This window comes from Dipodomys spectabilis, unplaced genomic scaffold, assembly GCF_019054845.1.
Source record: "Dipodomys spectabilis isolate Male_0828 unplaced genomic scaffold, ASM1905484v1 ptg000002l, whole genome shotgun sequence".
NCBI classification, from domain to species: domain Eukaryota; kingdom Metazoa; phylum Chordata; class Mammalia; order Rodentia; family Heteromyidae; genus Dipodomys; species Dipodomys spectabilis.
This window is the reverse complement of record NW_024870679.1, coordinates 20226205-20241393: the sequence shown is the minus strand read 5'-3', so window position 1 is coordinate 20241393 and position 15189 is coordinate 20226205. Positions and strand designations below refer to the sequence as shown.

General features: G+C 36.1%; 1 protein-coding gene across 1 annotated transcript in view; it reads right to left on the bottom strand.

Annotated features, from left to right (window-relative positions):
* The window catches only part of Col24a1 (collagen type XXIV alpha 1 chain), a 305980-nt gene that overhangs the window by 21056 nt on the left and 269735 nt on the right, over positions 1-15189 (bottom strand). Inside the window, exons 49-53 of the mRNA XM_042685239.1 lie at positions 15003-15110; positions 14856-14909; positions 14472-14534; positions 9628-9681; positions 3111-3146 (exon numbers count right to left, since the gene is read on the bottom strand). Coding sequence (XP_042541173.1) covers positions 3111-3146; positions 9628-9681; positions 14472-14534; positions 14856-14909; positions 15003-15110 — 315 coding nt within the window. The remainder of the gene's footprint in view (positions 1-3110; positions 3147-9627; positions 9682-14471; positions 14535-14855; positions 14910-15002; positions 15111-15189) is intronic.

Below are 15189 nucleotides of genomic sequence, written 5' to 3'. Positions count from 1 at the left end.
TTTCTTTTATATAATTCAATCTTCATTTAGCTTTACTTTAGGATGATCTTTTCCTTAGGCTAGTTCTGCTGTAGAGTGATTCTCTTTTTTCACTAATAAATTGAAGAGCTTCCATTGTAGGTTGTCTAGGCTCTAGTAGATGTCAATAGCAAATCACTTTTTCCCCACCAAAAATGTATTGACATGACTCTATGGAGTAAAGGAGTAAACATCCTTTGCTGAGAACACTTGGTTTAAAGTATTTAATTGAACTTAGTAATATGAAGATTTATTAGACTAATATAGTTAGAATGGGCTCAGAGAGCCTGACTATAAATCTGGAATCTGTTCTTCAAGCTCTCACATGGATGGTTGGTCTATTCTTGATCTAAGTTTCTCTTTCAATTTTCTCCTGACTTGTATTTTTCTGAGGGGCCTTATGATTTGTAGAAAAACTAAGCTGCAGGGGAAATGGGAAACCTGAGTTCCAGCTTTGTTTATGTAACTAATTGCTATATGTCTTTGAGTTAGTTTCTGTGCATTTAGATTTCAGATATGTCATCTGAAACATAACAGTTTGGATAAAGATAATGTCCAACTCTCATGTTAGAACTGTGATTTTCAAGTTTTTTGGTATCAATTTTATTCCTTGTGGTTTGCATATGGAGAAAGGCATGCACACACATGTACACACACAGATAGAGCACTTTAAATTTGAAGTTTTCATGGATGTGAGGAAAATATATATTTGAATAAAAAGTGGTAATAATTCATATGAATGAATTATTCTACTAGTAAGTTTAAAAATATTCACATAAATGCTTTATATGATTGATTTGTGAATATTTAGAACATATTTTCTCATTTTGTTTTTCACTAGTAAAATATATGATAATTCTCCTAATCAAAAATTGTGGAGCTACACTAACTTAGAAGACGAGATAATACCAATGGAATTCTTCAATATTTTGCAACTTTTAATTAAATAATATGCCATCCAGTGGCATGTTATTAATAATTCATATAATAATGATTCATGCTGAAATTGTCCTCCTTATACTTATTCTTGCTTCCTGTTTTTCCTTACAAGTAATGTTTAAGGGGGATTTCACTGTGACATTTGCATATATGCATACAATGATGGGGTTGTCTACCTCACTTCCTCTATTACTTTTATTACTTATGTCTTAAGACATTATCAACTAACTTCATCATTTTATTTTATATATGCATATAAAGTACTTCAAACTTATTTTCCCTCATTTTGAAAAAGACAATTTAGTGAATTTCTGTAATTTTGATTTTTGTACAGTAAAGTGTTTTATTTGTCTCAACACAAAGTGTTAGCTAATAATTTATTTCCACAAATGTTCATTTATTGGTATTATTTGAAGCTGAACTCATGAAGGTATTACTTTTTTTGTTCCGGTCCTGGGGCTTGAACTCAGGGCCGGGGCTGTCTCCGAGCCTCTCTGTGCACTAGGCTAGCTCTCTACCACTTGTGCGACAGCACTCATTGTGGCTTTTTCTAGTAGTTTATTGGAGATAAGAATCTCTCAGACTTTCCTGCCTGGGCTGGCTTCAAACCATGATCCTCAGTTCTCAGCCTCCTGAGTAGCTAGGATTGCAGATATGAGCCACCAGCACTGGTCATGAAAGTATCACATTATGAAATATGGTAGCCAATTAAGTCCCTTTAGCCAATCAACTATTTAAGCCTTCCTTTAAGGACAAAAACACCCAAACTAACACAAAACCAAACCAAAAAACAAAACAAAAAAACCACCTGTAGAATGTACTGACAAGTTCAGTTGAGAAAGCAAGAAATGTAATTAAGCATTTTCATAGAACTAAAGTAGTAAATGTTTAAAGGCACTTTTTAATGGATTAAGGTAGATACAGAATGATTTCTAGGAATTAGAAGGTTACTATTATAAACTCCTTAAGATATAATAGAATCATTGGAGAAGGAATTAATAGAATCAATGGAAAAGCAAGTAAAAAGATTTAATGCTAGATATTTCAACAATGTCATTGCTTGAATATGGATGTCTAATTGGGCTCTTAATATTGTGCAACTGATTGCCCAATGGCTAGGCATTAGGGAAGTGATTAGAAATGAGGACTCTCATTTCATGAATGGATGAATCCAATGAAGGATTCAAAATGTAAGGGTATTACTGAGACGTGATTAAAATGTTGTTAAGCAGTGGGTCCTGGCTGGAGGAAATAGATCACTAGGGGCAGACCTTTGAAGAGTATTTTTGTTCCTTGTCCCTTGCTACTCTCTACTTTCTGTCTGCCATGAGGTGAATAGCCTCTGCCACATGCTTCAGCTGCCATAATGTTCTGCCTCACCACAGGCTCTGAATCAAGAAGGTCAAGAACTGTGGAAGAAAAGCTATGAAACCATGAGTCAAAAGAAATAACTGCTTTAATATGTTCCGCATGAATCCTAAGCTCTATGAAGAGGCTTTAGCTACTCTTGCCACAAAAACAAAAAATGGATATTCTTGTGAGATGAGATAATGTTCATTTGTGTCACTATGCAAGCCATTTTATTACCATCTATCTGTATGTCATAGCATTATGTTATTTACAGTAAATATATACAGTAATTTTTTTTAAAGCATGGAAATTGCTTGTAGTTCCAATACTCTAGAGTCTGAAGCCAGGAGGATTGTGAGTTTAAGACCAGCCTCGCTTGTCTAGTGAGACCCTGCCTCAAATAAAAAAATGGCTGACAAATGCAACAAATGATTTGCTGCTTCTGCTTCACAGCCATAGTTTATACAGACTAGATGAAGTGGGTGTGTACCTACAGCAACTTGGCAGTCCTCTTCTGTCTCTTGAGAGGACAACAGATTTCCTCTCCAGATTCCTGACAAAGTAAATGCTCCATTTTATACAGTAAGAAAGTATGATTAGCAAGTTCCTAAACAAGTTCTTAAGTTTTTTTTAAGGCTTATCAGATTTCAGGGCAATATATCACACATAGCTAATTCTACTTGACAATTTTCATTTTATTCACAAATACCAGACATATAATAAATGAATAACTCTAGTAAAGGCCTTGCTTTGATAGAGTTTATAACCAGGGATGCTATAATCACAAATATCTTTTAACTTACAGTTTCACCTCTGAAGCCTTTTTCTCCTCTGGGTCCCTAAAAGGGGGAAAAGGATGCTAGTTCAGTGTTATTGATAATTACACATAAAACTTAGTCGAGATTGTGCAAGGAAAAAATGATACCTCTGAGTTTTCTATCTACTAGGCTTTGTCTTCTAATTCATATTAATTCTAATTTTCCTCAGTAATACAAAGGGAAACAAAATAACCTATTGACTCATTAGGTTATGAATCAATGTTTTACTATCTCTTGCTCCACCTTAAGTGACAGAGAATAGGATACTCATTAGAACAAGGAATCTAACAATCATGTACAACATTGTGTGTGTGTGTGTGTGTGTGTGTGTGTGTGTGTGTGTGTGTGTGTGTGTGTGTGTGTGTGTGTGTGTGTGTGTGCGCGCGCGCGCGCATGCGCATCTATCCTAGGACTTGGAACTCAGGGCCTGATGTCTATCCCTGAGTTTCTTTTGCTCAAGGCTAGCATTCTACCACTTGAGCCACAGCACCACTTCCTGCTCACATAACACACTTTTAAAGAAGAAATTCTTTTTAGGTCAGGGTTAAATTCTAGTATTTGTTTCCTTTTGCTTATGAAAATTCTGTCTGTAGTGTGGTTTCCTCCTCTTTGTTCCCCTTTTTGAGATACATCCATATATTTTAATACATTATCACACAGTCCAAAGTATTTTCTAACTTTCCCTGAGACATCTTTGATTCATGGATTATTTAGAAATGCTGTTTAATCTTCAAGTGTTTAGAGATTTTGCCTCGATCTTTCTGTTACTGATTTTTATTTTAATTCCATTATGGATAAAGAACATACCTTGTATTACTTTAGTTCTTTTAAGTTTAGTAAAACATGTTTAATGACATAAAATACCAACTATTTTTCTGAATGTTCTACATATACCTGAAAAGATTGAGTAGTTACTGTTGTTGGGTGGACCTACTTCTTTTTAACCATTTGCTAATATTTTCATGTTAGTTCTTGTAGAGATTTTTTTTTTTTTTTTGTCGGCCGTGGGGCTTGAACTCTGGGCCTGGGCGCTGTCCCTCAGCTCTTCAGCTCAAGGCCAGCGCTCTACCACTTGAGCTACAGCGCCACTTCCGGTTTTCTGGTGGTTTATTGGAGATAGGAGTCTCACGGTCTCTCCTGCCCGGGCTGGCTTTGAACCGCGATCCTCAGATCTCAGCCTTCTGAGTAGCTAGGATTACAGGCGTGAGCCACCAGCGCCCGGCTTTGTAGAGATTTTTTTTTGTTAAAACAATTAATATTTTAATCACTCCTGTAACTGGATTTTATACATTTATAACATAAAACAGATGTTTTTAAATGTCAAGCCACATTCCCTAGATAATTTTAGTACTTTACTGAACTGTAATAATTTAATTTTCAATGATGAGTTTAAAATTTTTTTCACAGTTGACAGCACTGTGATAAATAACCTTGGATTCTTTTTTGTTATTGAAAACTGAACTCCCAGGAAGCTAGGAGGAGGGCACAGAATCAGAAGGAAGTATGGGAAAATAAACAACAGAGGGGCCCATCAGCTGCACTGGACATGGATGAAAATGAACTAAGCAACTCAAGGGCAGCGATGGGAGGGAGAGAATGAGAGGCATAGTGGGAATAGCTTACACTAAGCAAAAGGAAAGAAATGTACATATCACCTGATGTGGAAGAAATAGTTGTATTGTCAAAGCTCATAGAATTCACAAACATTATTGACCATGGTAATGACAATTTATCTTGTGAAGGTTAAAATGTGTTTGTGATTTTTAACTAAGTATGACTATCCCACAATACTGTGAAATTTGTGAAATTTATGTAATCACTTAATCTCAGTAAAAATTATTGAAAAAAGAAAATTGTCCTCCCAAAAGTTTGAGATTGCATACACATTTGCAAAATATGGAAGTATGTTTCTTCTGATTTATGGGATATTTTTGTTGCAAGCTAAAGTGGTTTTTATTTTTTATTTGTCAATCTCTTGCTTTTCCTATCTTGAAACTGACTTTTACCTTTCAGACTCTATTTCTAGTCCAGTATTGACAATCTGATACAAATATTTTCATCTTTTTCTTAAAAATACTGAAAAATATGTCTATAGGTATATGGGAGATATCATATTTTACAATATTGGATCATATTATATGCTTTTCTACATACACTTTTACCATATTATGTAACATGAAAGTAAGCAAAACTAGATATAACTGATTGTTTTTGGTAAGTACATAAAATCCTACAAACCAATTAGACCACAATTTACTGTTTTTTTTTTAACAGATAATATTTATGATTGTATATTTTTTACCCATCCAAACTAAATTCCTTTCGCATATTAGGAATACTCTTCTTTATATCTTTTTCTGAGGTGTTAGATGTGATTTGCCTTACACATAATCATTTTTCATTTCTCTGACATAGGCATCTTTTTTTTTATAGTTATTTTACACATCTTTTTTTTTTATTGTAAAGATACTATACAGAGGGTTACAGTTACATGAGTGAGGTAATGAGTACACTTCCTCTTGAACATTGTTACCCCCTCCATTGTTTTCCCCCTACCATCCCCTCCCTCCCTCCCTTCCCCAAGGTTCTTTTTTTTTTTTTGATTGTGATTAAGTGATTACATAATTTCAAAGTCACAAGTTCATTCTAACTTTCCTGGAGCAAATTGTCTACCACAGTCTGTAATATATAACAGTGTTCACATGTTATATACCATATTTGTGATCAGTAGCATGGGGATATTTAGTAGTGGTTCAACCAGATGAGTGGGAGTTCTTTGTTTCTTAAGTCCTGTTAGTTTTGTCGTATCACCTAACATTTTGGATTTAGCATCCACTTATCAGGGAGACCATGTACCGTTTGTCTCTTCGTTCTTGGCTTACCTCGCTCAACATGATTCCTTCTAGCTCCATCCATTTCCCTGCAAATGCCATTATTTTGTCATTTCTAATGGCTGCATAATATTCCATTGTGTATAAATACCACAATTTTTGGATCCATTCATCTGTGGTGGGGCACCTAGGTTGTTTCCATATCCTAGCTATTGCGAACAGTGCTGCAATAAACATGGAGGTGCACGTGTCCTTGTATATTGGTTCCTGTTGTTCAGGGTAGATGCCTAGAAGTGGTATGACTGGGTCGTAAGGGAGGTCAATCTTTAGCTTTCTAAGGACCCTCCAGACTGCTTTCCAAAGTGGTTGTATAAGTGTACATTCCCACCAGCAGTGTAATAGGGTTCCTCTTTCTCCACATCCCCTCCAGCATTTGTCGTTGGCTGATTTGTGGATGTGGGACATTCTGACTGGGGTAAGGTGGTATCTCAGGGTTGTCTTTATTTGCATTTCCTTCACCACCAGGGATGATGAACATTTCCTCATGTGTTTCTTTGCCATTTTTATTTCTTCATTTGAGAAGTCCCTCTTTAGTTCCCTTGCCCATTTAGTAATTGGTTTGTTAGGTTTGGGAGGGATTAGTTTCTTGAGTTCCCTGTATATACAGGATGTTAACCCCTTGTCTGATATATTGCTGGTAAATATTTTTTCCCAATTAGTTGGTTGTCTTTCTAGCTTAGTTGCAATAGATTTAGCTGTGCAGAAGCTTTTTATTTTAAGGTAGTCCCATTTGTCGAGTCTCTCTCCAACTTGTTGTGACCCTGGGACTCTGTTCAGGAAGTTCCTTCCTGTGCCTATTAGTTCAAGTGTCTCTCCTACTCTGTCCTGCAGTAGTTTCAGAGATTCAGGTTTAATGTTAAGGTCTTTAATCCATTTTGAGTTGATGTTGGTACATGGTGATAGGCTGGGGTCCACTTTTAGTTTTCTGCATGTGGCTGCCCAGTTTTCCCAGCACCAGTGGTTGAAGAGGCTGTGTTTCTTCCATTGTATGTCTTTGGCTCCTTTGACATAGGCATCTTTTAAAGTAATCATAAACTTTTCAGATTTATCTCCAATTTTGCTCTTATGAGCTTTCTGTATGTTAAATTGTTGCATGCATTGTAAATATTTTCCTCACTCCATATTGTTTTACTATTTCAGAGAGCAATTTTTCACACAAAACTTTTAAAATTTTCAATATTAAAACATAACTTGTAAAAAGCTTTCAGATTTCTAATATATTTAGAAGGTCTCCCTAACTTGTAAGCATTTTTCTACATTATTTTTACATCATTTAGAAAAGAGTTATATTGGCTAATTTTTTTAGATTAGTGTTTTAAAATCTTTACCTAAGATAAAAAAATTGGAGAAGTGGGATTCCAATTTCTTTTCAACAATAATAATAATTATAACAATTCCATCTCCCTTACCTTCCACTGGGGTGAGACTGAGTATGGGGCCAAATACTAGCCAATTAGAATCAAAGAATATGGGGTGAGACTGAGTATGGGGCCAAATACTGGCCAATTAGAATCAAAGAATATGCAATGCCCGAGTCATTCCTGAGAAATTGTAGTGTTTCTGCTACAAGAATAAATGGGGAGCCAATGTTCAGGAAAAGAGCAGAGATGGAAAGAATCTTATTTTGGATAACATAATTGAACCATTAAACTAATCAAATCTGAAGTCCTTCCTATCACTGGGTTTTAATGTGACATAAATTTCCTGATTCTTAAAACAAGTTGTGTTCAGGATTCCTATTGTTTGCAGCTCAAATCATCGAAACTTATCTACCATTTTTGTTAAAATTGAATTTCTATTTATTCTTTAATCTAATTGGGCTTCAGTCTGGTATATTGATCGGACTGCTTTTGTTCACTACCATATAATATCTTCTACAATAACTTTGTAGAACTATGGTTTCTTATTTGGAAATTCGTGCTTCACATCCCACACCATTACTTTATTTTGCCATTTTCAAGTTCTCATTTTTTCATAATAACCTTTTTTTTCCTTAGAAAGGAAAGCCAGAATATGGAAAAAATTAGTTGTTCACGCTGAATATTATAATGGCCTTTTAAGAGCTATCTATAAACAAAACACAGTGAGATATTTTAATTGAGATATTTGTTCATCATATTTTCCTTGTCCAATTAATATTTCACATTCTTGACAGAAGAGAACAATTGCTCCATAACCAGAACAGTATGTGCTGGTTGGCTTGCCGAGGATGAAACCACCCACTGAAACATGAGCATTTTCCTACTTACAATCTTATACAGCTCTGAGTGGCAAGTATTGGAGGTTTAGAGAATGTTAAGTTACACATTCTCTTTCTTTTGATTTAAACTCTGTGAATCCTCAGATGTACTAAAGAGAATAGTTGTACTGAATACTTGAAGTATTCTATTATAACTTATATCCCTCCTTTTGATTATTTGAAATACCGAGTCCTTGAAGGAACGGCATCTTTTCTCTCCAGGTCTCAATTTGACCCTTTCTAGTGCGTGTCTTTTCTTGTTTACACTACTAAGAACACTGCAAAACCTTCCCACAATCATCTCCTCAGTCATTGTCTTATTTCTTTGTTTTATTTCATAGTCTTTTTTTTTTCTTTGAGGGGAGTAGGGGAGGACTGAGATCAGAACTCAGGGACTTGCATTCACTCAGCTGTAACTCTACCACTTGAATCACACTTCTAGCCTTCCTTTTTGCTGTTTATCTTGGAGATGAAGTCTCTTAGACTTTTCTGCTTTGCCTAGATTTGAACCTCAATCCTCTGAATCTCAGTCTCCTGAGGACCTAGGATTATAGGTGTGAGCCACTGGTGGCCACTTCAGCCTTATTTCTTAAAGCACTATCTCAATTTACTTTCCAGGTTATAGTTTGAATGGTCTTAAGAATTATCATTTGTAGACTTCATTAGTTCTAGCTCCTTGAATGATGGAGTGAATCTCTATGAACTTCATTTACTAAGGGGAAAAATATCTATTCCAAAAGTTTGCTGTAAGAACTTGAGAAAAGGGGATGAGGGAAGTATCTCAGTTGGTAAAACATTTGCCTAGCATGTGGAAGATCTCTGAGTTCCACTTCCAGTATTGGTGGGGAAAAAAGAGAATCTGAGAAAAGTCTGAAGAGGAAATAAGACAAAATCCAGAGGATGAAAATAAAGAATTTGAGACAAGTTATTAAATACTGTCATCGACTTCTTTCTTTATTGAAAGAAGCTCACTGTGGACTTGTCTTTTTTCTTCACTGGTCTAATCACCCCAGATTCTTTATTTCCTGCAAGTCTCACGAATCATTTTTTTCCTTTATAACTTGTGCTGTCAGTCTCAGATCTTGGTTATCTGTACTTCTTCTGCTCTCTTTGTTCTCTCCTTCAGAGAACAGATCCATTTTTATTACTTTAGTGGTAATTTCTATGCTTACTATTGATTTTATTATTTTCACAAGTTCTAAGTGCCTCACTTACTGTTCACAACTTCACCACACACACACTCTCTCCCCTTTCCTCTTTCTCTCTCTTTGCTTTTTAAATACTTGGGTTGATTTTTTGGTAAATTATTCTAGAATAGGAATAAAGACTAAAAAGAGACTTAGAAATAAAGGCCTGTATTTGACACACTTACAGTTCTACCCGTTGGACCTATTATACCTTCTCTGCCAAGAGGGCCAGTGTTTCCCTGTTGGGGTTAAAGAAAATTTGTTAGTCTCATTCTCAGTATAACTCAGAAAAATCCCACAAAATGTTTTATGCTGTTGAAAAACATCCATATCCTAATAACTACAGTTTTATTTTAAAATCTTATATATTAGCATAAATCACAGTAATTATGATTAGCAGTATGTAACAAACTTGTATATTTTTCTATTAGGAAAGCTATATATACTTTTTTGGTATGTGTGTGCCAGTCTTGGAGCTTGGACTTAAGGCCTGGGTGCTATCTCTGAGCTGTTTTGTTCAAAGCTAGCATTCTACCACTTGAGCCACAGTTCTATTTCTGGCTTCTAGATCATTAACTGGAGATAAGAATCTCACAGACTTTCCTGCCCAAGCAAGCTTTGAACTTTGATACTCAGATCTTACCCTCCTGAGTAGCTAGGATTACAGGCATGCGCCACTGGCTCCTGACTATGAGTATAATTTTTATGCTAATAATTTTTAAAATATATTATCAAGTAGTTGCACAAAGGGGTTACAATCTCCTAAGTCAGGTTATGAGTACAATGCTTCTTGACCAATGTCACCATTTCCATCATTCTTCCCATTTCCCTCCTCCCATCCCTACCTCAACATACGTAGTTGTGTCGTTTATTTGCAACGTAATGGACACTGAATGCAATGACTGCATTTGCTCACATTTCCTCCCTCCTTTTGTGTACTTCCCCTACACCCACCTGGCAAACATCTGTGTGTAATTTTAAATAAATATGAACTCAGATGTTTGTGGTAATAAATCTGTGTCCTTACATGATTACATATTTTATATCAAAATAATAGAAAATGAACACTTTTTTGAATAAATTTCTGAGTGGATGTTCAGAGAACACAACTTTGAGTTATATAAAGCATGAATTAGAGAGATATGGGAAAAAAATCAGAAGGCATCCTATGTGACCCGCCAAACTTCAGTTTCTTTATCTGTAAATTAGGGCCACTGTGAGACTGAACAAGAAAAGTTATTTTCCAAGCTAGTAGCTGCTACTGACTAGAAATAGAATCTCGAATGTGTATATCTGGTAAATTCCTTCCAAATTAGGTTTAGTTCTTATGGAACCTCTCATTTCTCAGTGAATAGAAAACACTTATTTCATTTTTTTCCCCCAACAAATTTCCTCTTGCTGTAATTGTATCTTTTTGGCTCACACTTAACCTGGAATGGGAATTTGTTAGGTATCTAACTTTTCTTCCTTTTTCCAATTCTTGTAGAGATATAGAAAATAGTATCAATGGAAATAATTAAACTATTGTGTGGTCAATTGATTGATAGCTTTAATATGAAGTTGGCTTAGAAGAAGACAAGTAAATCTAAATCTACTGGAATCTTTACTTATTTATTTTTTTCTAGTAGGGGACGAATCTAGGCATATTCTCTATTACTTAAGCTATACACAGCCCTAGGCAAATCACTTTCAAACACAAATATAAACTTTAAGTGGCAATTTGTAAACATAATTCCCAAAACACAAAGACCTATAATAAAATTGAGAGATTTGATTTCTTAATCAAATGTAGCCTGTAGACTGGTTATCCTTAGAAAATGTCAAGGAAGATTTAATTAAGTAGATTAAACTGTGATTTGAATCTCTTAAGTAATAATTTGATCAAAGAACAGAGAAATATACATGGACTCTAGAAAAAAAATGGAGCAAAAGAGTACATGATTGTCTACATTTATCTAAATATGTTTAAAAGATACAGAACTATGGCTTTAATGGTAGGTGTAGGTGTCATCATCTACATAAACACATCTGTGAAATAGAGCACAAATAATTGAATTAATTTTAATCATCAAATACTTATTGATTTTTGGGCAGGAACTAGGCTATCATCCTCTTAATACCCACTATATATTCTAGTACTATAATTAGCAAGTACTGTAACCCTGAAACATATTTGGTTACTCAGATAGGATTCAAATTCTGTTTCTTGTGTTATACTAGCCAAATATGATCTTCAACAAATTATTTCAGGGATAGTTTCCTCATCTGCAAAGTGGGCAGGATAGCATCCCTCAAAAGGTTTATAATGAGAATTAAATAAGGGACACAAATGGACCACCATTACTTGGTACATAATGGTATTTTTGCTAAATATACACACATCAGTTTCACTTATCTTTGATAATGACTCAACAAATACTTATCTCTTTTTATAAATTAATATTTAGGGGCTGAGAAGATGGCTTAGTGGTAGGGCGCTTGCTTTGCATGCATGAGGCCCTGGGTTCGATTCCTCAGCACCACATAAGCAAAAAGAAAAAAAGCCGGAATGGTGCTGTGGCTCAAATGATAGAGTGCTAGCCTTGAGCTGAAGAGCTGAGGAACAGCACTCAGGCCCAGAGTTCAGGCCCCATGACCGGACCCCCCCAAAAAATTAATTAATATTTATAAGCTAGTTACTGGAACTTTACTATTAATAAGGGCATAAATTTGCAGATCTACAAAGCAATGTAAGTTCAGATGTTGGCCTAGACACTCAGAATTTCATGAGATTCTGTTTAGGACAGAGACAGCCACCCTCTGGCAAAATCAAGAAAGAACTCAATTAAGAAAGAATTCAATAAAACTACAATAAATAGATTGAACTAGTTGAGGAATTTAGTGTAAATTAAAACCCAAAAATCCTATTCATCCTAGTGTAGCCTATTCATATTTAATCCATATGTGGATAATCCAGAGTTGGGCTTCACATAAAAGCAGCTACTTCCCTTCGCTCCTCAGAAATCATAAAAATAACAAATACATTTATATCTGAAGCAATACTAGTGGGGTCTTCTAACAAACCACTCCAGCGGCACCACTCTACTCTTTATGTAATAATTTATCATCAGACTTAAAGAGGAGGTGTAGAATTTTAAAAAATCTGACTTTTCACTTAATACTTTGTATATGATATTGCTCCAATTAAAGTCATAAATTACTTCAAGATTTGCCTTCTTCAAGACTTCCCTTCTTTTTGTCTGTCCTCACTGGCTTTGGCAGCTACGATGAGCCAGAGTTGCTATTACTGTAGACAAACTATTACTTGAAAATGTTTTTTTTTTTTTAATTCAGTTTTATACACCATCTCAAAAAACATAAAACTAGTAAGTATTAGCTTGTTGCTGCCTTATTTATAGTCTCTGCCATTTGAGACTGAAGGCACTGAACTGCTAATTACAGTTAATGGCAGTTTTTTTCAGATGATTTGAAACTCTTTAAGCAATTCTTGTTATTCCCTTAGGCTACCTGAATATAAGGTGGGAAAGCACACAGCTCTCTTGGGAAATATTTTTCAAACTGTGATCTGAAGGGGTCTGGGAATAGGCCTCTAGGTGGTGCATTGGGGTGGTCTCTGATCCCAGATGTATGAATGCTTATATTATAAAACTACTTTTTGGTTGTTTTTTTTTTTCTCCCAGTGTGATCTAATAAATGCATTGTCCAGTCTTCACAGTAATTCTGATCATTTTTTTAAAAGTAAGAACTTGGAAGTATGGGTGGCCTAGGTGGTATATTGCTCAAGGTGATTTATGAACTGTAAAGCGTTGACTGTACATGTGCTCTCATGGATTTTTCTCTTAGTCATGCTGATAGGTTATTAATTTGGAGCAGGATAAATGTAGGGTACTTAGGTCCTAATACTAAGCAAAGAAACACTAGTTTCGAATTGTGTTTGCGCCACCTCAGCTCTCAGACGCCTCTTATTGGCCGAGCTCCAGCCGAAGGAGAAGCGGGAAAGGCCCCTCTATATCATGGCTCTCCCAAGCTGACCGCTAGCAAATCACCAGTGCTAAAGCACCCAGGAAACAACTGGTAACAAACACCACTCACAAGAGTGCGCCCTCCACTGGAGGGGTGGAGGAACAACTGAACCGCTACAGGTTGGCCTTTTAGAGGGTACCAATCTGTGTGCTATCCATGCCAAACGTGTGACAATTATGCCGAAAGATACCCAGCTAGCACGCCGCATACGTGGAGAACGTGCTTGAGAATCCACTAAGATGGGAGGCATTTCATTCTCAAAGGTTTTCCCCCTTTTCTTGTCATCAGGAGTTCTGAATGTTAGATTTTTTTTTCCCCCCATGGGGTCAAAAGGTACCTAAGTATATGATTGCCAGTGGAAAGAAAAATAGGGGACAGACATCAGGTATTGGAAGTTTTTAAATTTTCATTTGTGTGTGAATTTTTAATATAACTGTGGGGATATGAAGCATTAAAGCAAGTCCAAGTGTTTCAGTGAGCAAGTTCCAGCAATTATAACAATTATATATAAACCTGTGGATTTTTTCTGGACAATGCCAGCATTTGGATTTTTTTTTAAAAGAAGCAAATTTATTATTGATGGCAACTAAATGGTGTTTGTAGCTTCCCCCCCCCCACCCCCCCCCCCCCCCCCCCCAGTCCTGGGCTTGAATTCTGGGCCTGGGCGCTGTCCCTCAGCTCTTCAGCTCAAGGCTAGTATTCTACCATTTGAGCCACAGTGCCACTTCCGGCTTTTTCTGCTTATGTGGTGCTGAGGAAGGGAACCCAGGGCTTCATGCTTGCAAAGCAAGCGCTCTACCACTGAGCCACCTTCCCAGACCTTGTTTGTAGCATTTTTATCATACAGTAGTTTCCATCCATTCACTCCTTTTCAAACTGAGTTGGCCACATTTTTAATGTTGTTTGTCTTCTCTACTGTTCGTGTAAGTTTGCTATGAAAATACATTAAACTATATATAATAAAAGAAACACTAGTTTCACATAGGCAGCTTGATTTCACACTTACTCTGTGCCCAATGGGACCTTTAGGACCTGATATTCCAACAATGCCAGCATCTCCCTCAGGACCCTAGATACACAATAAGAAACAAAAGCCTTCTTTAAATACTTTACAGGTGAAATAAATCTTGTACCAATCCATCAAGGATTGGCTCTTCAAAAATAGCTCTTAGAATGTCAAGAAAATGGCTAAGAAAATGTGTAATTTCATGCATGTTAAGATAACCACCTTTCAAATATATCACTGTATCAGCTGAAATTGTGCAGATTTACAAAAGAAAAGCTCAAATCAGAGACTAAATATTGATCTTTCAGTCTCTTATCATCATCATCATCATCATCATTATTTTCCTAGATAACTAAAGGACTAGGAGAAAACATGCAGTCATACTCTGGGGCCTGGGAATCCTTGGAAGCCTGTCAAACCTTGATCGCCGTGTTCCCCCTGCAAGGTGAACAGACATATAATCACTGCTATATACACTGTCCACTTGGTCCATAGAATAAGTGCTAGGTGAATTCCCAAGTTGGCACCTACAGGCTGCCCCTTCACACCAGGCTGTCCTTGTGGTCCTTGGTCACCGTGGACTCCTCTAAGACCTCTTTTACCTTGAATTCCAGGTTGACCAGGCAGCCCTTGTTCACCCTATGGATAATATAAAAAAAAAGTGTTCTTGACTTCAGAACCTATAAAACATTGGCCTTGAAAATGAAATTCAAGCTGA